The sequence below is a fragment of the Mobula hypostoma genome, chromosome 7 (genome assembly GCF_963921235.1).
Source record: "Mobula hypostoma chromosome 7, sMobHyp1.1, whole genome shotgun sequence".
NCBI classification, from domain to species: Eukaryota; Metazoa; Chordata; class Chondrichthyes; order Myliobatiformes; family Myliobatidae; genus Mobula; species Mobula hypostoma.
The window spans coordinates 75,286,119-75,310,160 of NC_086103.1; the positions used below are offsets into that span (position 1 = coordinate 75,286,119).

Sequence of the window (24,042 nt, forward strand, 5' to 3'; positions counted from 1 at the left end):
AGGGAAGGGGTGCGCTGGGGGGCAGAGGGAAGGGGGTGAGGAGCTGGAAGCAGGGGTGCAGAAGGAAAGGGAGAAGACAGTAGTTTCAGGTGTCCTTGATATCACTTCAGACACCATGAAGCCCTACTGCTTCAGATCATACTACGTACTACATCAAATCTTTTGATGAACATTGCTCACCATTGTCCCTTAGATAATGAACCAATAAACTGTCGTGTTGAAAGTCACTTGATGAAACTTAAGAATGGATATGATATAGATTATATTATAGGTACAGAATTTAAATATCTATCACCAACTATAGCTTTATAGTACTGCCATAGACTAAGTCAGACAAGACCAAAAGGCTATGCTGTCAGGATTTCAACCCTAGTTGCAGTCAAACAGGAGAAATATCCATGCATTAATGCTATGGCCCGGATATTATGATCTTGTTCTTTGCCTGTCTAATAACCAATTCTTAATCTACGTCAATATATTACTCCCAGTTCCTGTTGACCAACCTCCCTTTTGGGATTGAAATCAAAAACTTTCAAAATTCACTACATCCAGCAGTCCCCTTTGTCAGTTCTACGTGTCACAGTGTCAATGAACACCTATTGATTAGACAAACATGATTTTACTTTAATAAATCAATGCTGTCCCTCCTCAGTTCTTTTGCTCTTTTCAAGATGTTTTCTTCTTACATTCTTCATCACTGACTCCAGTGTTTTCCATACTGCTGACAATAAGTTCATTATGCAGTAATTTCCTGCTTTCTTTATCCCTCCAACATCTCCAAAACCAACATAATATTCTATCATATTACAGTCACTCTCCCCAAAGGTCCTTTTCCAACAAAACTGTCAATTAACCTTGTTATTGTGATTTAAACGTATTGACTTAGAAAACCCTTGAGTGCCATCAACTTGTTCTCAGCTTTATTAGCTGCAGTTACAATCTGACCTGTCCACACAATGGTTCGCTGATTAGGGGTACAGACAGGAGATTCTGAGGCTGTGAAAGAACTGCCATGCCTCCTGGGTCCTGGGGCTGAAGACATCTCAGTGTGGCTGCAGAACATTCTCAAGGAGGAGAGTGAGTAGTTAAAGGCTGTGGTACACATTTGAACAATGCCACAGGAAGGAGCTGGAGGTCCTGCATAGTGAGTATAAGCAGTTAGGAAAGAGGCTAAAAAGCAGGACGTCGAAGGTCATAAGCTCTGAATATAACCCTGGTGCCGCATGCTACTCCGGGCAAGAATAGAAAAATCGAACAAATTAATGAGGAGCTGAGGAACTAGTGCAGGAAGGCAGCTTTTCAGATTCTTGGATCACTTGAACCACTCCTGGGGCAGGAATGACCTGTACAAAAGAGACAAGTCACAACTTAACTGCAGGGCGACCAATATCCTGGCAGGGTGGTTCACTAGTGTTATTCCGGAGGGTTTAAGCTCATTTGGCAGGGGATGGGAACCAGAGCATCGGATGAGAAAGTGAAGGGATTGGAAGGAAGGTAGATGCCATGACCAGTAAGAACAGGCAGGAGCAATGTAATAGACACAATGGGATGGATGGATTAAAATTTGTGTGAGAGGAGCATTATGGGCAAGGGTAATATAATTAGAGCATGGACCTCTGATGGTGTGGCAATAACACTTGATTCAGAGAGGGACAGGAATGGATGCTTAATGTTCTGAAAAAGATGCCAGGATGGTGTGTTTCAATATCTTACAAAAGATGGGGGTGGGGGGGAGGGAGAGAAGAGAATGTTGCACTATTAATCAGGAACAATATCACAGCTACACCCAGACAGAACATAATGGAAGACTCATCCACTCAGTCTATATGGATAGAATTCAAAAATAGGAAATGTCCAATCACCCTGAGTGGATGATAGTACAGGCTCCCAGTAGGCGGCAACACACTGAGGAATGGGTATGCAGGCAGATTAGGGAAAGGTGTTAAAACAACAGCATTTTTGTAGTGGGTGACTTCAACTTTCTTCATATAGACTGAGACCTCCCTAACACAAGGGGTTTAGATGGCGCAGAATTTGTTAGATGCAACCAGGAGGGTTTCTGAAATCAATACATAGATAGCCCAACAAGAGAAGGGGCCCCTAAATCTGGAATTGGGTAATGAGCCTGGCCAGCTGACAACCTTTTATTAGAAGAACAGTTTGGGAACAGTGACCACAACTCAAATTGTAAGATAAGGATTAGCATGGATCTACTGGGAGAGCATTAATTTGGAGCAAATAATGAGAGCATTAGGCAGGAAATAAGCAGAGTTGACTGGGAACCTTGGATGTCAAGAGAGGTAGTGAATTTAGTCAAGATGATAAAGAAGATGTATGCAAGATTAAGGAAGCTAAAATCAAACAGAGTCCTTAAGGGTTATAAAGAAGCTATTAAGACAACTCAGGGGAATTAGGAAATCTAGTAGGGACCATGAAAGTTCATGGTAAATTGTATTACAGAGAATCCCAAAGCATTCTGATTGTACATTAAGATCAAGAGCATAACTAGGGAGTAGATAGGACTACTCAAGGATAAAGGAGGGAACATGCTTAGAAATGGAGGATGTGAGCACTTTCCTAACAAAGTACATTGCATCAGTATTTACCAGGGAGAAGAATGTAGAGGATAGGGACATCAGTATGGAGTGTGCTAATTTTCTATGACGTTTCCATGTCTTTTAAAAGAACATTAATGTGAACAAGTCCCCAGGGCTTGATGGGATACATCCTAGGTTACCGAGAGAGTTAAGAGATGAGAACTAGGGCCTTGACCAGTATCAGCATGTCCTTACAAGCCACAGGTGAGTAGCTAAAGTTGTTTCTTTATCAAGAAGGGAAATAATTATAATCCTGGAAACTACAAACCAGCAAGTCTCATGTCAGTGGCAGGGAAGTTACTGCAGAAAATTCTTAGGGATAGGACTTACGAGCAATTTGAAAAGCAGAGCCAAAATAGGGACAGCAAGCATAGCTTTGTGAGGGCCGGGTCATGTCTTGACAAAGGTGGTTGATGAAGGTAAAGCTGTGGATGTTGTCAAAATGTAAGGCATTTGACAAAATCCTTCAGAGGAGGCTCATCCAGAAGATTAAGATGCATGAGGTTCATGGTGAATTGGCCATTTGGATTCAGAAATGGCTTGCCCATTAAAGACAGGGAAGTGGTCTATGGGACTTATTCTGGCTGGAGTGCTGTGACTTGTGCTATTCTGTAGTGATTTTTTCTAAGACCTCTGCTGTTTGTGATACATATAAATGACTTGGATGAAACTGTAAAGGGGTGGGTTAGTAAATGATACAAAAATTGGTGATGGTGTCACTAGTTCACTAGTGTAGAGGACTGTTACAGGATAAGCGGAATATAGATCAGTTGCAGATATTGGCGGAGATATGGAAGGAGTTTAACTCTGGACAAACATGAAGTGATGCACCTTGGGAGATAAATGTAAAGAGACAGTGTTGATGTGCAGAAGGATCTTCAGGTCCAAGTCTATAGTTCCCTGAAAATGGCTACACAGGTTGACAAAATGGTAATGATGGCACATAGCATGCTTGTCTTTATTAGTCAAGGAACGGAGTTCAATAATTAGGAAACTACGTTGCAACTTTATAAAACTCCCCTTTGGCATATCTGGAATGTTGCATTCATTTCTGGTCATCCCATTATAGGAAGGATGTTGAGGCTTTGGAGAGGGTTCACAAAAGGTTTACAAGGATGCTGCCCAGATTAGAAGGCATTGAATTGAATTGAATTGACTTTATTACTTACATCCTTCATATACATGAGTAAAAATCTAACTTACATCTCCATTTAAATGTGCAATGTATAATTTATAGCAATTTATAATACATTGTATGTACAACAGGATAGTCAATATAACATAGAAATACAGTTGTACTATAAGGAGAAGTTGGTCCAGTTTGGGTTGTTCTCTCTGGAACTGGAGAGGTTGAGAGGAGATCTGTTAGAGATAAGACTATGAGAGGTATAGATAGAATGGACAGCCAGCATTATTTTCCAGGTTTGAACCGAAAGGCAGGTATTTAAGGTGAGGGGGTTGATTTCAAAGGAGATGGGCAGAGCAAGTTTTCTTTTTAGAGAGTGTGGTGAGTGCCTGGAATGTGCTGCTAGGGATGGTGGGTAGACACAAATACTACAGAAATAGTCAAAGGTCCGTATTACCCTTCTTACAGGCAACTCTGATTACTTGTTTTAAGCCTAGATGAACATCGCAGCTACTGTTTAGTGGCCTACAAGTAAATAATAATTTATCCCAGATTCTAATTCTATGATTGCCAAACCAGGTTAACATTCACGTCTGTACTGATCACTTCCCTTACTTTTGGCACTGCTGCTAGCCCTTTTCCCTTTTGCTCATCCTTGAGCATCAAGCATCACAAACACCCAGTTTGCAGGTTTCTTCACTCTGAAAGCATAGGTTCATTATGACAATAACTCATATCTACTTACTTCGATCTGTGCAATTAATTCATCTATCCTGTTCCTAACATTATTTATTTAAATAACTTTGATTTTACCCTTTTCCCCAATTTCCATTTGCAGTTTTGATTCTCGCCTTTCAGATTATGACCCTCCTTCCAAACTAGTTTAAACACACTCCACAGACACTGTAAAAAGAACAAATGAACTTACAGCTCACTTTGGGCATAGGAGTTGCAGTACATTGATCAGCAGCCAAAGTTGTACAAATTGTACTCTGTAATGTCATGGACTAGCATGTTCTTCATCCCTTTCCATTAAACCAGTTAATGAACCCTAACATATGTATTATGTGCAAAAGTATATTCCAGAAGTATACCAGACAACCCAGTAGATGAGAGAGCAAAATTGTGATGCTTCAATACGAATCCACTTGCAAAATAGTCAGTGTATTTAGCATTCTGTAGAGAGTTTAATATTTCCCACAATGATTGGGTCAAAGATCCGTTGTACAGAAAATTTAAATGGATTAAGAAGCTAATAAGACTTAAAGACCCCATGAACATCTTCACCTTTTACAAAGACAGAGCCTAGTTCTTGGGTGTAAATGCTAAAACAGGGGCATCTGCAACCACTTACAGTTAAATGCACTAAGTAAGCAATTCTTCTCAATCTCAATGGAGTTCCAGTATCAGTGATGGCAGTGATTGCTCTTCAGTCATTTCTATTCACACCATGGACATCGAAGAACAGCTGAGCATACTTACTTTTTTAAGCAAAGGCTATGGGCAAACAAAACTTCTCAGGTTCAGTATTAAAGAATCACTTTCACACTGTTTTGCCCTTAGCTACGCCATACCAATACAATTGATTCCGTACGGACACTTTTTCAGCAAATTGAAAAGTTTGCCAAGCATATCCTGTCCACGAATTCAAACTACCCAATTGTTGTCTGTCAGCATCTCTTAATCATTAACAAAGTCCAAGAGTGCTATCAAGCAACACTCGATCTGAAATAATCCATTCCCAGAGGCAAAAGAAGAATGGCTGCCTTTATGTTCCAGAAAAAAAATGAGCTCTAGTAAAACTGTGAAAGACCTGTTACTGGCTGAAAACATGCATGACAAGATGGTTAGAGATAAATTATCGCAGAACCAGAACATCACTGATAGGATATCTCGGAACAACATGTCATTACCCCAATTATTTAAAACAGATGTTTATAATAAAACGAAACTCTCTACATTTTTCTTGGTTCTCCTCTTCATTTCATTTTATTTATGTTATAAAGTTGAAGCTGTATTTTCAATATCATGCCTTCAACAAATAGACATTTGATATACTCCCATTCCTTTGCACTTCAACTTTCAATACAAAAAAACCTTCTTACCCAGTGCCTCACAATCAAGATTCTCTTCCAGCTCAAAGAAGTAGGTCTTATCCCAACATAATTGGCAGCAGAGACTAATTCTCCGGATTATTTTCAAGAAAGAGTTAGATAGAGCTCTTAAAGATAGTGGAGTGAAGGAATATGGGGATAAGGCAGGAAAAGGGTACTGATTGTGGATGATCAGCCATGATCACAGTGAATGGTGGTGCTGGCTTAAAGGGCTGAATGGCCTACTCCTGCACCTATTGTCTATTGAGTTCTTTTAACAGAGGCTTGCCATTGCACACCAGCTATCACACCCTCTGAACAAAATGAAGTCTTGGTTCGTTGGTGAGAAGGTCCAAGATAATTGGCGATCAGGCTTTTCTATTTAAACTCAGTACACATAAATACCAGTAATTACTAGATCTTAAGCATATTCCATTACTTCCAAATGAATATCTAGTAACGAACCTCAACTCTATTTTAGTGTGGAGCTTGATAGTATTAAGGCCTGTAATCATGCTATATCTCCAAATTTAAAAGAAGTGTGTTACACTCAAGATGTACGATGATAATATATATAATGATTATGCGGGGTTTAAGTCACATTATAAGTCTCAGAAGCATACGCGGTAAAGTTTATTCTCATTATCAGACCTCAGATTTTGTTTTCTTTTTCCTTTGAACTTGCCCAAGTCTATGTTCTTGGCAAGACTATCCAATTTTTGGCAAATACTTGACTGTTGCCAAAAACAGCTTCCGTGTTGAAATAAATAGCTTGCCATTTGCAATGAAATATTATTCACTGTTTGCACCTTAAGCTCTTTATTAGAATCCGGGCAAGTATTAAATTCTTTTTCTATAGACTCCAGCCTGAAATTAATTTCTGTTGCCCCAAGCACGTTTTTTTTTAAGTTGGCATAGCACCTACACTATACCTGCCATTATTTTAATTGACATTAAACAGGCAACTGGACATCAAAACATCACGTCTCGGATGTTCTTAGCAAGTCTCTACGAACGGGGATATAGAGTCAATATTTCCGTTCAACCTTGATATCGAAAGTGCGCATCGCAACTCTTTCGATAAGATTAAGGTGTTTAGGAAAGCAAATAGTTAGGGGCGGTAACTGTAACAGATCAAATTGCTTATTTCGATGCTTTATATCCATTGAAATGGGTCATAATTCTTTAATAAAAGTACTTTGCTATTTTTTTCAGGGAGCAATGATTCCAAGTCTAACAGTCACTGTGAAGTCACGAACAATATTGAGCTAACACGATGAAAATCCACACAAATGAAATAGTCAAAAGACACACCAGACAACATCTGATCGGTCGAATGATGATGAGGAAAACGGCGGAGTGCGCATGCACGAAACCAAGGACCCGCTCCTGCAGGGAGAAGGCAAGGCACGCGTAGCAGCGGCGCGTTAGTCACGTGGGGGAGGGGGAGGGGGAGGGGGAGGGGAGGGGGAGGGGGAGGGGAGGGGAAACGGGGAATGAATGTGCGCGACGTAGTTGGGTGACGCGTGACGTCACAAGCAGCGAGGAGCCGCGCGGCGCAGGCGTGAAGGCAGCTGACCGCAGGCCGAAGCTAGTCATGTGGCGGTGCTAGTGTGCCATGTCTCGTTGAAAGGTCTCCGTCAGTAGTCGGCCGGCGCCCGTGTCCGTGTTAATTACATCCCCGCGCTGTCCTTCCACCCAATCCTCCTCCGACTCCCATGTCTGCCATCGAGCGGGACTGGTTTCCGACGCACCTGCGAGTGACGGTAATCGGCGCGAGGAATCTGAGGGCAAAGCGCAAGAAAGGCCCGAACAACTGCTACACGGTGATCCGCCTGGGCCCGGAGAAGTACCGAACCTCGGTGCAGGGAGGCACGCTGAACCCCGAGTGGAAGGAGGAGTGCACCTTAGAGCTGCCCCTTGTCCTTGACAACTCCGACAGGTGGACGCTGCACCTGACCGTCAAACACAACAACACGCGGCTGCCTGTCGATAACTTTCTGGGTCACGTGAGCGTACCCATCGCTGAGCTTTACCAGAACAAGAACAGGAGGAAGAACGAGTAAGCCCCGCTCTTGGATGAAAATTCCCGCCTTTTCTCCAGCTCCATTGTCACCCCTGTCTACAATTGCTTTATTTCCCCTAACCTCCTCTAGATGGCTATAACTCGCCGACATAGATTTTGAGAGTGAACGGGGGAGGGGGCACTTAGGAGTAGTTTTTGCAACTGGGTTATGGTTGGGGTGTTACACCCGTCGCCTAAAAATGTAGACCTCAGTGACATGCAAACGTGTTATGTAACAGGCTACTGTATTTAAAAAAAATAACAAATTGTATTCCATTATTTAGTGGTGCTGTTTTTATAATATGCATAACAAGACAAAGGGGATTTGGTTGAAACTGGTATGAGAAACAAGAGAACTAATAGGCGATTCTGCCTTTCACATTTGAAGGCGTTATTTGAAACATTTAATCTTTACCACGTTGTACCTCTTTAATCTTACAGGTTGAATATCTGTCAACCTCTGCTATAAATTTATTCAGTGACTCATGATTTGTGATCCTCAGGGAAAAGAATCCTCTTCATCTGTCGGAAATTAACAGCCCCTTGTTCTGAAACTACATGCCCTAGTTCTGGGTAACCTCACTTGGGGAAACAATTCTAAGCATCCACACTTTCAAGCCTGTCAGTATATTTATCTCAAAGAAAATCACCTTTGATACTCCCGTGAGTATAGGTCTAACCTGCTTAGTCGTTCTGTACAAAATCAACCCTTTCATCCCACTAAATAAGGAAATGAGCCTTCTTTGCACTGCCTGTAGTGCAAGCGTGTCATTTCCTGAGTAGTTCTGGATGGACGAAAGAGGTTTGTTGTGCAGAGAATGGTGTGGTCAGTTGCATATGGCTAGAGTCAGTGATCAGAATATGATTTGTCGTGCAGCCAGAGCCAGGGACGAGAATGTGGTTTTTAAAGGTTAGCTTTATCTGTCACATGTACATCAGGACATCGAGTGAAGTGTGTTCCCGAACCAGTTCATCTTTGGAATGTGTAAGGATACTGGAGCATCTGGAGGAAATCTTGCATTGACAGATGAGAACATGCAAACTCCTTACAGACAGCGGTGGAACTGAACCGAGGTCACTGGTGCTATAATAGCGTTGGGCTAATCACTGCACTACCATGCCACCCACAGAATGTTTAACGTGCAGTAAAGCCAGGGCAAAAAATGTGGATTAATTGTAGCCAGTTTCAGCAATCAGACTGGTTATAGGCATGTGAATTCCAGGGATCAGAATGTGGCTTGTGTGTGGACTGATTCTGGGCTTGCTGTGGTTTAGTGTGGAAGCTGAACTGTTTGTCCAGAACAAGGGCAGTTAGGTGTGCGACCAGAGCCTTGACTGAAGCCTGGTATGAACTTGGGCACGAGTGTGGGCAAGGAAGGAATGAGTAGCCAGGAGGGAGATGATGGACAGATGCTTCTGTTGTGCACAAGCATGTTAGTATGCTGGGCAGCATCTACACATGTCTGCCAATGCATGTGCAGTAATTTAAATGCTGCAGAGCTTGGTCTTCTGTTTCCTTTGTCACTGCATCAAGATGGTGCTCTGTAAATGCCTTGTAAAATCTGGTGTACAACAGTTACTCCACTTTAAAAACAAATCACAGGAAACGAACTCCTGAATTGGAAGTTTACAATGTGAATGTCAGGACACTCATCAATAATTCTAATAAGAATAAACATGAATGTCACTATCATCATAATGCAGGAATAGTGTATATTTCCATCAGCATAATGAGTGAGGCATAATGAGGAGATGGCCAGTATACAGTGCGTATCCCTCTTCTATGTACGTGGGGGTGGGAAGATGCACAGAATTGAAGAACAGCATCATCGACAATGGACATGATTTTCACTTCCAATTCCAAGAAAAATGACTGAACAACATAGCCCGCTTCAAATTCACCAAACCCTTTGACCCTTTCAATTGGGAGGGATTGGGCGACCCTCTTCAATGTCTGCAGCCTGCAGAAATTCAGCATTATCTTATGCTGTTCCTTGGTAGCATGCAATCTGTTATTAACCACAGGGCCCATAACAGAAACATTCACAGTAAAACAAACCTGCTGTACAATTTTTGACAAACTTTCTTTCCACATTGTGCATCTCATTTCTGATCCATATAGTTATTTGAAAGTCTTATTATGCCTGCCTCAAATATTTTCTCTGGCAGTTTGCTCCGTATATGCATTACCCTCTGTATGAAGAGGTTGCCGCTCAGGTTCATTTTAAGTCTTCTCCCTTCACCTTAAAACTGTGTCCACTAGTTTTCAGTCTCTTTCCCTGAGAAATAGACTGTGTGCATTCACTGTATTTATGCCTGTTCTTATTTTATACACCTGTATAAGATCACCTTCCTAGACAACAAGGAATGAAGTCCTAGTCTGCCTACAACTCAGACTCTTGAGTCCTAGCAACATTCTTATATATTTTCTTTGCACATTTTTCAGCTTAATTACACCCTTCTTAAAAGAGTGACCAAATTGTACACAATTCTCCAAGTGCGACCTCATCAACATTTTGCACTACTGCAACTTACCATCCCCACTCTTATACTCAATGCTCTGACTGATGAAGGGCAGCAGGCCGAAAACTAGTATTACCTCAAATCTAATCAAGATCTTGCCCCCAATACTTGTTTGTACCACTGGATCCTGGATTTCCTCACTTGCAGACCCCAGTCAGTTTGGATTGGCAACAACATCTCCTCCATAGCATAGGTACACCAGAAGACTCTGTGCTTGGCCTCCTGATCTACTCTCTTTACAGTTGTGACTGTGTGGCTGAGTGGTGCCACAATAACAACCTCTCACTCAATGTTAGCAAGACCGAGAAGCTGATTATTGTCTTGGAGGAGGAAACCGGAGGTTCATGGGCCAGTCCTCGCTGGAGGATCAGAGGTGGAGAGGGTCAGCAACTTTAAATTCCTCAATGGTATCATTTCAGAGGACCTGTCCTGGGTTCAGCACGTAAGTGCAATTACAATGAAGGCACTTCCAGCACCTTGAATAGAAATTTGTGAAAATTCAGCATGTCACCTGAAAATTTGACATGCTTCTTTATATGTATGGTAGGGAGTAAACTGACTGGTTGTTTCATGGCCTGATATGGAAACACCAATGTCCTTGAATACAGAAGCCTCCCAAAAGTAGTAGATACAGCCCAGTCCATCACAGGTAAAGCTCCCCCCTCCCCACTATTGAGCACATCTACAAAGAGCGCTGTTGCAGGAAAGCAGCATCCGTCGTCAAGAGCCCTCACCACTCAGACCATGCTCTCTTCCCACTGAAGCCATCAGGAAGGACGTACAAGAGCCTCAACTCCTGCTCCACCAGGTCCAGCAACAGTTACTTTGCTTCAACTATCAGGCTCTTGAACCAGAGGGATCACTTCACTCACCCCATCACTGAACTGATTCCACAACCTATGGACTTCCAAGGATTCTAAACAATCATGTTTCAGATATTTATTAATATTTTGTTTTTTTTGTACTTGCACGGTTTGTTGTCTTTTGCACATTGGTGGTTTGTCCATCTTTGTGTTTTTTCATTGATTCTATTGTGTTTCTTTGTATTAACTGTGAATGCCCACAAGAAAGTGAATCTCAAGTGACATATATGTACTTTGATAATAAATTAACTTTGAACCTACTTTACCACCCCTGTGCCCCAACTGGTGAAGGGCAGCGTGCCAAACAGCTACTGTAGTCTTATCTGTAATGACACTTTAAGCTAGCTGTGAACCTGTACTCCCAGTTCCTCTGTTTTACTCCACTTCCCAGGGTGCTCAGATTCACTCTTCTGTCCTATGCTAGTTGGACTTCCAAAAATGCAACAGCTTCCACTCTTCTCGATTGAACTGTATTTGCCAGTTCCAGGCTTACTTAGCAAGATCCCCCTATAATTTTTGGTAATTCTGACCTTAATACTTTTAACTAATGATAACTAATTTTTAGTTCCCCATTACCAGTTTGGAACCCACAGCTTGAAAAGGAAGGTTCAAACACAAGCTTTTGCTGTCTCCTGGTTTATCACAATATAAGGAGAAATCCTTATTTGTTGGAATATATGGGCGGATACTCCTGAAGCACGTGCACAGGCATGAGCCACTTGCTCCCAAAATTTTATTCCCACCTTGCTTGTCACAGTAGACTGGGAAGCTGCTTTTGTTTCTAGAAGACTCCACAATCTTAGAACACATTGTTTGTAGCTGCCACTCCAATTTCAGATTTTAGTGAAATGGACTGCTACGATATATTTTCGTAGCTTGACAATAATTTAAAACTGTTGATCAATCTTACAGACTAAACTGTTGAACTTAATTATATCCTCATGTTATACCCATGTGTGCACAGTTGCCAATAAAAGTAATTGAAATTTGATCTTAATTCAAAGTAGTTTAATATCTTGTATTTCTGTTAATATAAAATTATATCAGTTCCAGTTACCTTAGTATTTTGTAGTAAAGACGTGGATGTCCTGCTTCTTTAATAGGGTAAAGCTGTGATCTATTGTAATTCATAAATCATCAGCCAGGGCAAATATTGGTCTCAATAATACAACATTTTTTTTATCAAATTATAGTTTCTTGGTAAGGTTACCATTTGGAAGCCCAGTATATTTGACAGGGCATTGAGTAGTAGCGAGTTGATTTTTGTTAAGCATAATGAAGGTTGTACAGTATTGTTTCAGATTTTTATTTAGTAAGGTAGGTGTTAAATTCAGCAAATTAGGACCTTTACATCACTCACATTTTTTGATGGAGTCTGATAATTAATTTTATAATGGCACCTTTTTCATTTAATAGGGTACAAACCAGATTTTTTGACTGATCAGGATTACTGCTATCTGACTGAAGCTGTGGAGAATGCCCTTGATGATTTATTGAGTAATACATTATTTGTAATGAACTGATTGTTTATGTAGAAATGTAATTGCTTAATTAATGATGAGTGGAGAGCAAAGTCGCATATCTCAGTATATAAATTACTTAATCCACTGTACAAGCCCAATCATGTATTTTTTATACATAATATATGTACCGTTTTCTACTAATAATGCTTCATACGAGGCTGTGATGTATTAAGTTAACTTCAATACTTAGTTGCAAAGAAACAATCATCCAAAGTTACAGTTGATATCTTTTCACTTTGTATATAATCTCAACCAATTTTGATCAGATTCATCATCAATTGTATTAATCTAATTATGCAATTATTCTTCTACATAAACAATCAGTTAATTACAAGTAGCATTATTTAATAAACCATCAAAGGCATTCGCCACAGTTTCAGGCATATCTAAAATCATAAATTACTATTGTTTATAAGTCTTGATTGAATATGCTGTATTTTAACAAATATTTTTATTTCTAATTTACCTTACAGCATTTCAAGCTATCTAATTAATTGACTCAATTTGAAACTATCTGTATTGGACTCCATTTGTTCCTTTATGGAAGCTTGTTTTGATACATACCATACTCTTTCAGCTGTTGAATCTAGGTTACACATAGTACTGATATGTTCCAATATGTTAATATTAATTTTTTAACTAAACCCAGTGTAGTTTGATGTTGTGTGAGTAGAACACAAAAGGAAATGTTCTGAATTGGTTTATTCCCTGCACACTATTATAGTCATGACTTATTCATTCACATAGTCTTTTTGGAAAAAAAATAGTATGATCTCATAATTGTGAAATTCCAGAAGGCTATTTCTTTATAGAGCTAATTCACTTTTTAAAAGACTGGTGGAAACAATGTCAATCAGTACCTTCAAAGGAATTTGATGGGCAGGTAGGAGAGAATATGATTTAAGATTATGGAGAAAGAATGGACGACAGAATTGCTGTACTGGAAATTGTTCACTTAGCTGAATGATCTCTTGTGACATAGCAATTCTAGCTTGTTCTTTGTCAATACATCTGAATCAGAAGGAAAATCAATGTTGGTTTAAAGTCTCTTCCAAAAAGTGCCACTTTTTATATTACAGCACATGTCAGCTGTGAATCTGTGCTCAAGTACCTGAAACTAAATTTGACACCTCATCTTTTCTGATTGAAAGTCAAGAGGGTACCCACTATTTTGGGAAAAACACCAGTCTCGACTGTAAACATCGACTGTACCTCTTCCTATAGATGCTGCCTGGCCTGCTGCGTTCACCTGCATTTTTTTTTGTGTGTGTGTTGCTTGAATAAATGCAATAATAATTTTACACAAAATATTTGTTAAGCTGTCTCCGAACAAAGGTGATTAAAGACAGTATACAGAGACAAGACTTCTTAAATTCATGGGAAGATGCCAGGGATAGATAGAAGTAAGAACTTGTACTGGGAAAAGTTCTACTGCACATCTAATGGAGGTCTTTAAAGCTATGAAGCTTTGGGTGTTGATTTGCTATTCTCTCCTATCATGCCTACCCATCTGTTACTCATAATGATTGCTAAGGTTAGTACTTATTGTGACATTTATAAAAGGCATTTTATTATCACGGCACCACGGTAGTGTGGCGGTTAGCATAACACTTAAAGTTCGGGGAGCTGGAGTTCAAAGTTCACTTCCAGTGTCATTTGTAAGGAGTCTATATATCCTCACAATGCAATTCGTGGGTTTTCTTTGGATGCACCTGTTTCCTCCCACATTCCAAAGGCGTACCAGTAAGTACATTAATTGGACATTGTAAATTGTCCTGTGACTAGACTAGGATTAAATGTGTGGCTGCTGGGTGGTGAGGCTCAAAGTGCCTATTCCATGCTGTATTTCAATCAGTCAATTAATTAATTAAAACAATATCAAGGGATGGACTGGAGTCACCCCATCCTTATCTCCCTCCCCCCAAAAAAAGTAATCTGAATATCACCTCATCATGTTGTTCAATAGGTATTTTTTGGCCATTTTGCAGGACTTTTATCCAGTTAGGTCTTTAGAAAAGTTAAAGGATGTCAATTCACTTCCCCCCCCCCCCCCCCCGCCAGGAAACAGATTTTTAAAATTAGACGTTTTCTCAGATAAAAAAACATTCTACAAGAGCTACATTTCAGGAAAAAAAGACTGTTTCTTCTCCCAGCCCCACTCAAAGCATGGAGTTCCTGGCAGAGTAAAGTCTGATGATAAATGGTTTTTAATGAGAGTCTGTTACTTAGATATTGAATTTTTCCCCTTATTTTGTGTGGCACTTGGAGCAAATCGGACGTTGCCATTAGGGTTAGTTGTAATACTACCTTAAATTTTTATATTGGCAGATTGTGGTTGCCCACTAAGCAAGCAGCTGCCATGTCACATACTGCATTGGAATTAGCTCAGAGTCCGTCAGTGCAAAAGAGGAAAATTGGAACAGGGTTGGGCAGGAATGGGTCGTAGTGCGGTTAGGAGGTGAGGTCAGGGCATCAGAATAGAGAAAGCAAGAACGAAGAAGAAAGGAAAAATACCAGCGTAGTCTCCTGAAGGAGATTTTTGCTCTGCATACCCCATTCCCCCTACCCAACCACCACCACATGTACTATAATGTAAGTGACCAGAAGAAATTGTAATTGAATCCACAATTAAGGCCGCACTTAGAAGCATAGAGCACTGTACAGATGTTGTGATCTGTGTTCAATGCTATCAGCTATAACATTTTCTTTAAATTAAAATGACATTGGGGAGAGGGAGATTTTTAAACCAGAAACAGTGCGTTTTGAAGAAAAATAATTCAATCTAGTTGCCAGGTTTCTGCATGATTTGCTCCTTATTTTATTGTGAATATTAAAATGGTCTTATGATATCAGAATGCATACAAAATATGGTGCAAGGGAGAAGTGACAGAAGTATTAGCAAGAAATCATCATGGGAAGTATCCAATTCAATGATCCAGTGGACAAGACCTCTTCATAAAACCAAAAAAAAACATTTGCACCTAGTCTTTTTAAATCCAGTTTCTAGGCAAAGGTGTCATATTAGTACTTGAGTATTTATTTATGCATCTAATTTCTCAACTGTTGGAAATAGCATACAGCTGTACATTTGCTTAAGCATAAACTTGAAATAAATCATCCATAAATTTTGCCGAAGCTCAGTACCAAACCAGCACCAGGATTTAAAAAATAATATGTTTAATGTTATTTTCTTTACATGTCAGTCAATAAAATGTTAAAGTCAGGTTTTTAAGTAGAAAACACTTGGGAGTGGAGGAACTCGTCATCTGGAGATTGTAAAACATTTTGTTGGCAAGTTTCTGAGTAAAGAGTAAATGATAAACAGCAGAGTTTTTTCTTGAGAATAGCATTTACTATGATATTAAGGACTGCATCTGGCATGAGATTTTCATGTAGAGTTGATATTTATGTGGAAATTGTGCTTGCTCTGTTTAAAAAAATAAAGTCATTGTTTGTTTTCATGTTTCTTACAGATGGTATGATCTTCAGTCAAAGCCAAACAAAGTGGCAAAAGATAGAGGCCAGCTCCAGCTTGCTTTTCAGTTCCTACGTGACAACATGACAGCAAGTGCATATGAGCTGTCCAGGGCTAGACCTCAGTCTGTGTTCAATAAGTTTAAGGATAAAGTAGCTTCCTTAAAGTATGGAATGTCGCATGAGATTTTACCAAATGAAGGGCCCAGCACTGTGAGTAAATAACTTGTAATTCTTTTCTCTCCCCTGCATTGCATCTTCAAGTTGTGCAGAATAGAGTTGGTATTTTGGTGTAATTGGCTTTGAGAAGAATAGTAACACTATATAGAATATTAAGTCTTGGATTTAACAATTTGTGAGTACAGTAAAACTTCAGTAGTCTACTATCGTACTGTTCCTAAGACCCCCCCCCCCATAGGTCAGTGAGTGGCTCAGCAGGTGTTATTTCCTGCACTCCCTTGAAAGTCACAGTTCCTATCCTGCCTTGAAACTCAATGGCACCCTAGCTTTGATACTGCTATGAAGTTCATTGGGAAGCCAGTTCTCATGCTGCGTTGAAACTCACCAAGACCACAGCTCATGAATTTTTTGAACCTACTAGAACGTAGTTCCTTCTCGCTCTTGAAACTCAGTCAGACCCAGGGTTGGTATCAGAATCAGGTTTATTAACATTGACAGATGTTGTGAACTTTGTTGTTTTGCAGAAGCAGTACTGTCCACTACCAAAAATTATTCTAGGCTACAATAAGAAATTTGTAAATAATAAAACGTGCAAAAAGAGAACAAAATAGTGGGTAGTGTTGATAGGATTATAGACCATTCTGTGAATCCTTGAACTCTAGGGGAGGAGAAGCTGCTCCTAAAATGTTGAGAGTGCGTCATTGGGTTCCTGTGCTACCTTCTGATAGCAATAATGAGAAATGGGCGTGTCTTGTATGGTGAGCGTCATTAATGATGGATTCTGTGCTCTTTTGAAACTCAGTGGAGCCCCCATTCTCACATTCACTTGAAATTCAACGGGGTGCCGGATCCCACATTCTCTGTAATATTATCACATTGACTGGAAAATTGTGGTATTATTATGTGATATCTTAAAAGCCAGTAAATTTCACCTGTTAATAAGAGTTACACTGAATGTCCACATAATCTACCCATCCAGCAACAGCAAAGTTCTAAGCATGCAGAACTGATAGATTATTTGGGCAATTGATGTCAATCCTATTACTGGATAATCAACACTTTTTTAGATATTACCCAATAGTGTAATAAAAATTCTAGGTAATTTTATCTGGATTTTTTACTGTAATGCACAATGTGAAGCTATGAAAATATCTTGTTATTATTTGCTGCTCTTTTGATTTTATTAATTTTCACTAAAATTTTATTTGTAAGGGCAAGAGTCATGCTTCTCCCTTCTATGGAGCTAATGCTGGTCCCTGCCAAACTATTCTTTCAACCATGACAGTTCAAGCAAGATCTTTTTTCTTCCAAACTGGATGTGGGAATTAAGGGAGGAGCATATCCAGGTGTACCCATTTTTTGGAATTGAATATTGTTTATGTATCCTGGGCAGAAAATATGAATTGTGCTTCTTCCTGCCATGAGGGGAATACATGAGTATTTTCACTTTTAGCAAGGGGAGTCTACAGTATATGATTAGTCAGCAAAACTCCAAAGCATAAAATGCCACTATAGATGTTTTTGAATCCACAGTCACCAGTTCAGGATGAATGAGAGATATTGAAATTGGTGTGGCTCACAGTAAACACTAATAAATTAGTGTTCCTTTATGAGTTCCTGTCCAACTTAAAGCTTAATTCTAGAAATTGTTCCTTTTTGAAGTGTTGAAATTGAAACAGTTTGACGGAGGTGGTGCTGCAGTGTTTCTGGGGCCCTGAGAAAGTTGGATATTGTGGGAGTAGAGATGTTGGTCCAGATTGTGTGGGACTGCTGTTGAATTGGATGTCTAAAAAAGTGCCAATACATTAAAAATCTTCACTGTTAAGGGAAAATTGCTATTATCACTTGGTGTAAGAGATCTCAGGTTGGATGCAAACACCCTGCAGTAGTTTGAATTTAGACTGTTTCTAATTTGAGTCCTGCTAAATGAATTTAGCAAACTGGTATGTCTATAATACTTCGAAATGAGCTTTGTCAGTCACTCGTTGAAGTGTGTGTCTGTTTTCAATCCAATTCAAATTTTACTGCTTTTCAACCATACGGCCAAATGAGACAGCGTTACAATGGGGTCACGGTGCCAAAATGCTATCCCAACAGTCACATGCAAGAACACATTCACAGAATAAGAATCTTGACTTGACTCCCCCACCCCCACAGTACCACGGGCTGATGCACAGTCCTTGCACATCCAAGTCAACAAACCCATAGAGTATTAATAATAATCTTACAATTTCGTAAAGTATAGGGTCCATGATCATTTCTGATTGGATTACGAGGGGAACACTATTCCATTTACATAACCCAATTTTTTAGCATGGAATGCTGGACAGCCATCAAGAAAGTGTACCCTAATCATATTTACTCCTTCTAAGAGGGCAAACCTAAAAATGAATTATGGGTTTTCTAAACTTGTGTCCCGTCTATAAAGTTCTATTTCTGGGGATGAGGGCAAACCAGCGTGTTATTCTTCAGATTTAATTCTAATGTATTGCCCATCAACTTTTTTTAGTCTCAGTTGAGATGCAAAATTTAATGCAATGAGGGAGATAATAGAAAGTCGCATTGAAACATACAAGATGTTAAAGTATCCTTCGCCTGTTTGGCAGATCCTAAAACTTTTAAACTATTTTGTGCTTTATTGAATAGAGCTTGAAATATCACAGAAATGGGAGAATGTCAAAATCACATAGTTACGGTAAGAAACCTAAGAAATTTATAGTTCCCTCCAGGCTTCTTACTTCAACTGAGTCAAGTGGGCGCTACCAGGATGGGTTGTTCATAAGGTGGTTCATTCCTTCCATCATTTACAAACAAGAGAAACTCTGCAGATGCTGGAAATCCGAGCAACACACCCAAAATGCTGGAGGAACAGCAGGCCAGGAAAAAAGTACGGTTGACGTTTCAGGCCGAAACTCTTCGTCAGGACTGGAGAAAGAAAAGCTGAGGAGTAGATTTGAAACTTGGGGGGAGAGGAGAGAGAAATGCCCGGGAATAGGTGAAATTTGGAGGGGGGAGGGATGGAGCAAAGAGCTAGGAAGTTGATTGGTGAAAGAGACAGAAGGCCATGGAAGAAAGAAAAAAAAGAGGGGAGGAGCACCAGAAGGAGGTGATGGGCAGGCAAAGAGATAACATGGGAGAGGACAAGGGGATGGGAAATGGTGAAGAGGCGGGGTGGGGGGTGTAGGCATTACTGGAAGTTTGAGAAATCGATGTTCATGCCATCAGGTTGCAGGCTACCCAAACAAAATATAAGGTGGTGCGCCTCCAACCTAAGTGTGGCCGTATCCTGTCGGTCCTCCAGAACAAATGGGATCTCCCAGTGGCTACCCATTTTAATTCTACTTCCTATTCCCATTCAGATATGTCCTTCCATGGCCTCCTCCACTGTCAGGATAAGGACCCTGGTGCTTCTCCACCCTCCCCGCTTTTCTTTCTTCCGTAGCCTCTGCCCTATTCACCAATCAACTTCCTAGCTCTTTGCTTCATCCTTCCCTCTCTAAGTTTCACCTATCGCCTGGTGTTTCTCTCTCCCCTTCCCCCCACCTTTCAAATCTACTCCTCAGCTTTTTTTCTCCAGTCTTGCCAAAGGGTTTCAGCCCAAAACATCAACTGTACTTTTATCCATAGATGCTGCCTGGCCTGCTGAGTTCCTCCAGCATTTTGTGTGTGTTGCTCCTTCATTTACATTGGGTTTCCAATGCACAAACTGATGATTCTCATTACCATGCTGAATTTGAATTCTTCTCCACTTTAAGCATTTATGTGCCAAGGATTCCCAAGAATCAGTGAGGATGCTTCATTTCTCCAGAGAGCATCTGAGCACATCCTTGAATTTTTTTTTCTGTTTGCTTTGTTATTCCTTTCATGCAGAACTTTGAAGTACAATGACCATTTCAGGAGTCAGGTGTGCAGACACTGTGGCCTGCCCAAAGGAGTTGACTGAGTATAATCAGGGAAGTTGGCCTGGTAGAAGATGCCGGCATTCTGCAAATTCAGATCTATAAGTACCTATCTCTGACTCCATTTCCAACTCTTTCAATACCTTCATTATCCAGATCTAAACAGCAGGAGTTCATCCTGAATAAGTGAGGATGAACTACCCCAATAGCCATTCTAACGAGAAGTGAAATTGGACTGCTGACCAGAAACCTTTCCCTAAGGTACCCCTGTTTTATCTAGAAAGTTGTGATTGGCTATGGGGTAATTTCCTGAGCTCATTTTTAAAAAAAGTTGCCGCTGCCAGGAGAACAAGTTTGTCTTCCTCCATAGAAAACAAAACACAAAGATCAGCTATCCTAATCTCTAGTTAATATCACTGGAGAACTGCAAATATATTTGTACTACTTCTAGCCAGCCGCTTAAGAAGCAAAGTGGCATGGGATGTGTATGGTTAAAATAAACAAATCATTCCTCATAAGAAAATGATTAATTGGAATGCCTTATGCTATTTTGAACTTAGTAAAGTTGTAATTAGTAAACAAAGAAGTTCCGTTTTTGGTTTCGAAGTTATAGAAAACCTACAGCACAATTCAGGCCCTTCGGCCTACAAAGCTGTGCCGAACATGTCCCTGCCTTAGAAATTACTTGGCTTACCTATAGCCCTCTATTTTACTAAGCTCCATGTACCTATCTAAAAGTCTCTTAAAAGACCCTATTGTATCTGCCTTCACCACCGTTGCCAACAGCCCATTCCACGCACTCACCACTCTCTAAGTAAAAAACTTACCCTGACACCTCCTCTGTACCTACTCCCCAGCACCTTAAACCTGTGGCAACCATTTCAGCCCTGGGAAAAAGCATCTGGCTATCCACACGATCAATGCCTCTCATCATCTTAAACACCTCTATCAGGTCACCTTTCATCCTCGGTCGCTTCAAGGAGAAGAGGCCGAGTTTACTCAACCTATTCTCATAAGGCATGCTCCCCAATCCAGGCAACATCCTTGTAAATCTCCTCTGCACCCTTTCTATGGCTTCCACATACTTCCTGTAGTGAGGCAACCGGAACTGAGCACAGTACTCCAAGTGTTGTCTGACCAGGGTCCAATATAGCTGCACTATTACCTCTCGGCTCCTAAGTTCAATTTCACGATTGATGAAGGCCAATACACCGTACGTCTTCTTAACCAGCTGCTTTGAGCATCCTATGGACTCGGACCCCAAGATCCCTCTGATCCTCCACACTGCCAAGATTCTTACCATTAATACTATATTCTGCCATCATATTTGGCTACCAAAATGAACCACTTCACACTTATCTGGGTTGAACTCCATCTGCCACTTCTCAGCCCAGTTTTGCATCCTAACAATGTCCTGCTGTAACCTCTGACAGCTCTTCACGCTATCCACAACACCTCCAACCTTTGTGTCATCAGCAAACTTACTAACCCATCCCTCCACTTCCTCGTCCAGGTCATTTATAAGATTTGTGAAGGAACTTAACATTTGTAAATAATAGCTTCATAAAGCTCCAGAAAAAGAGCTGTACTTCATTTCGTGTATCTTTTGTTTTCATTACACAGTTGCTCAGATGGACTCCAGACAAGAAATAAATGCAACATTTAATTCAGCAGAAGCAAACAATCAAATTGAGCCTGAGGTTCATCCTTATCTTTTTCACAGTTTCCATAAAAACTCTGGAGATGATGTGCACACTAAGGTGAAGTTGAGGAAAGAAAACTCCTCCTTTGTAGAAGATAAATCTGAGACATCTGCTGTGAACCTGGAAGAAACAACAGCTGTGAAGCTGGAAACTAAAGATACTGACCATAACAAAACATTAGAACCTGCTGTTGTTGCACCAGAGCTACCCAAAATAGAAACAAACCCAGGCAATATTTTAACATCTTATAACCATCCAGTAGAATTCTTAAGACCCTCCAGGTTTGATGATAAGTTGATCTTAACATCTTTCATGTTGGCTGGTGAAGGTCAGGATAGTGCAGTTGAGAGATTGAAAATAAAGCCAACAACTTGTTGTGCCCAGTGCTTTCGGAATGCTGAGTTAAGAAGCAGGTAATAGCTTTAAATTGTCCATATGCACTCAGAACACCACAGACTGTTGAAATTACCACAAAAATGGGCAATAAATCATGGCAGATTGTGGCAGAACACCCACATGATCCTGTCTTTACATGTGTTAAATAAAATGAAACCATGCACCAATTCTATCTTTTTTTTCTTGTCTTCTCATTAATATGTAACCGTATTAACATTAGCTGAGGCTTGGAACAAGAAGCAGATTTTTAAAGAGGTGTGATTTGGGACTTCTTGTTCAATTTCACCTAGAGCACTTCTGCATACCGTTAGTTGATACCTGGTTGGATAATTAGCTGATTGGCACCAGCCCATAGTAACTGTCAAGGCAGAACGGCCTTCGTTGGAGTTGGTCAATATTAGAGGTGAAGATATGACCTGTTCAAAAGGAAAGAAAGACCAATGACCTTGTGGGCAGATTTGCTAGAGCTAATGGGGCAGATTTAAATTGAGTTGGTGGGGAGGGTGGGGGTGTTGGTGAGAACCAGAGTGTTAGGTCAGATGATGGACAGTGGGTCAGTAGATGCAGTGGACAGAGACTATGAAGAAGTCAACCACCTGGATGGATTAAATGCAGTCACCTTGATGAGTTAAAAAATGTTTAATGCTAATATTAAGAAGAAAGGTGATGAACTTAGAGCATGGATCTGTACATGGCATAATGATGTGGGCATTACAGATCTGTCTGTCACAAGGGCAAGATTGGCTGCTTTACATTCCAGGGTTTATTTGCCCCAAAAGGGAAAGGGAAGAAGGTAGGAAAAAAGGCTGGGATTTGGTTTTGCTAATCATGGATAGTATCACAACTGTAGAAAGGGAGGGCATTGGGGAGGAACTTTCTACTGAGTCAGCGTAAGTAGAAATCAGAAACAGGAAGAGAGTAATCATGCTTTTAGAAGCACTCTATAGGCCTTCCTAATAACTGCTGAGGAGCAGATAAGGAGGCATAATTTTGAAAGGTGCAGAAAATAAGAGGAGTTGTCATGAGTGACTGACTTCTCCTATGACTCAGCGGTCAATGTTCCCCCCTTTTTCCAATAGTTTCTCCCCAGATTGTCGCACAGGGACTCTAGACATTACCGTCACTGGGAACAAATGTGCCGGGGCATTCCCCCAGCTGAAGATGACCTCCCTGTTTGTAGTGTTCCTTTCAATCACTGCCATCCTGTTTGCCTGTACAAATGAGGGCTTCTGCAATTCGGGCCTCACCAGTACCCCAGAAGGAGATCCTAGGTGAGCCCCCATAATTATAACTCTCGGTTCGGCGAGCGACTTAATATAAGTGATAGCCCCCAGCCCGACCAAACTTAAGAAATCTTGTTTGGGTGGATACTTCACAATGTGTCCTTTGTTACAAATCAGTACCATGAAATAACAAACAGTACACAATATGTGATTAATCGATTGAGGTTGATAATTCTTAATTTGACTATATGGTTAGTAAAGAAACAAAAAAGAAAAGGTCCCATCTTCATGAAACAGTCTAATAAGCATCGTTGGAGCTCACTGATAAGGCCGTTCGTCCACCATCGACCTCCGATCGTCACTGACTGGACCCTCGC

At 40.5% G+C, this 24,042-nt stretch overlaps 1 protein-coding gene across 1 annotated transcript; it reads left to right on the forward strand.

Annotated features, from left to right (window-relative positions):
* Window positions 1-7,352: 7,352 nt before the first annotated feature.
* LOC134348954 (rab11 family-interacting protein 2-like) lies at window positions 7,353-22,598 on the forward strand. Its single transcript, XM_063052760.1, has 4 exons — window positions 7,353-7,878; window positions 16,264-16,477; window positions 19,091-19,139; window positions 21,967-22,598. Exons 1-4 carry the CDS (start codon window positions 7,535-7,537, stop codon window positions 22,461-22,463), a joined length of 1,104 nt encoding a protein of 367 aa, XP_062908830.1. The 5' UTR covers window positions 7,353-7,534; the 3' UTR covers window positions 22,464-22,598.
* The last annotated feature ends 1,444 nt before the right edge of the window (window positions 22,599-24,042 follow it).

Coding starts and splice junctions, on each gene's coding strand:
- LOC134348954 (XM_063052760.1), top strand. CDS start 7,535: ATGTCTGCCATCGAGCGGGACTGGTTTCCGACGCACCTGCGAGTGACG. Junction 7,879..16,263: donor AAGAACAGGAGGAAGAACGA/GTAAGCCCCGCT, acceptor TGTTTCTTACAG/ATGGTATGATCTTCAGTCAA. Junction 19,140..21,966: donor GTCAAAATCACATAGTTACG/GTAAGAAACCTA, acceptor TTCATTACACAG/TTGCTCAGATGGACTCCAGA.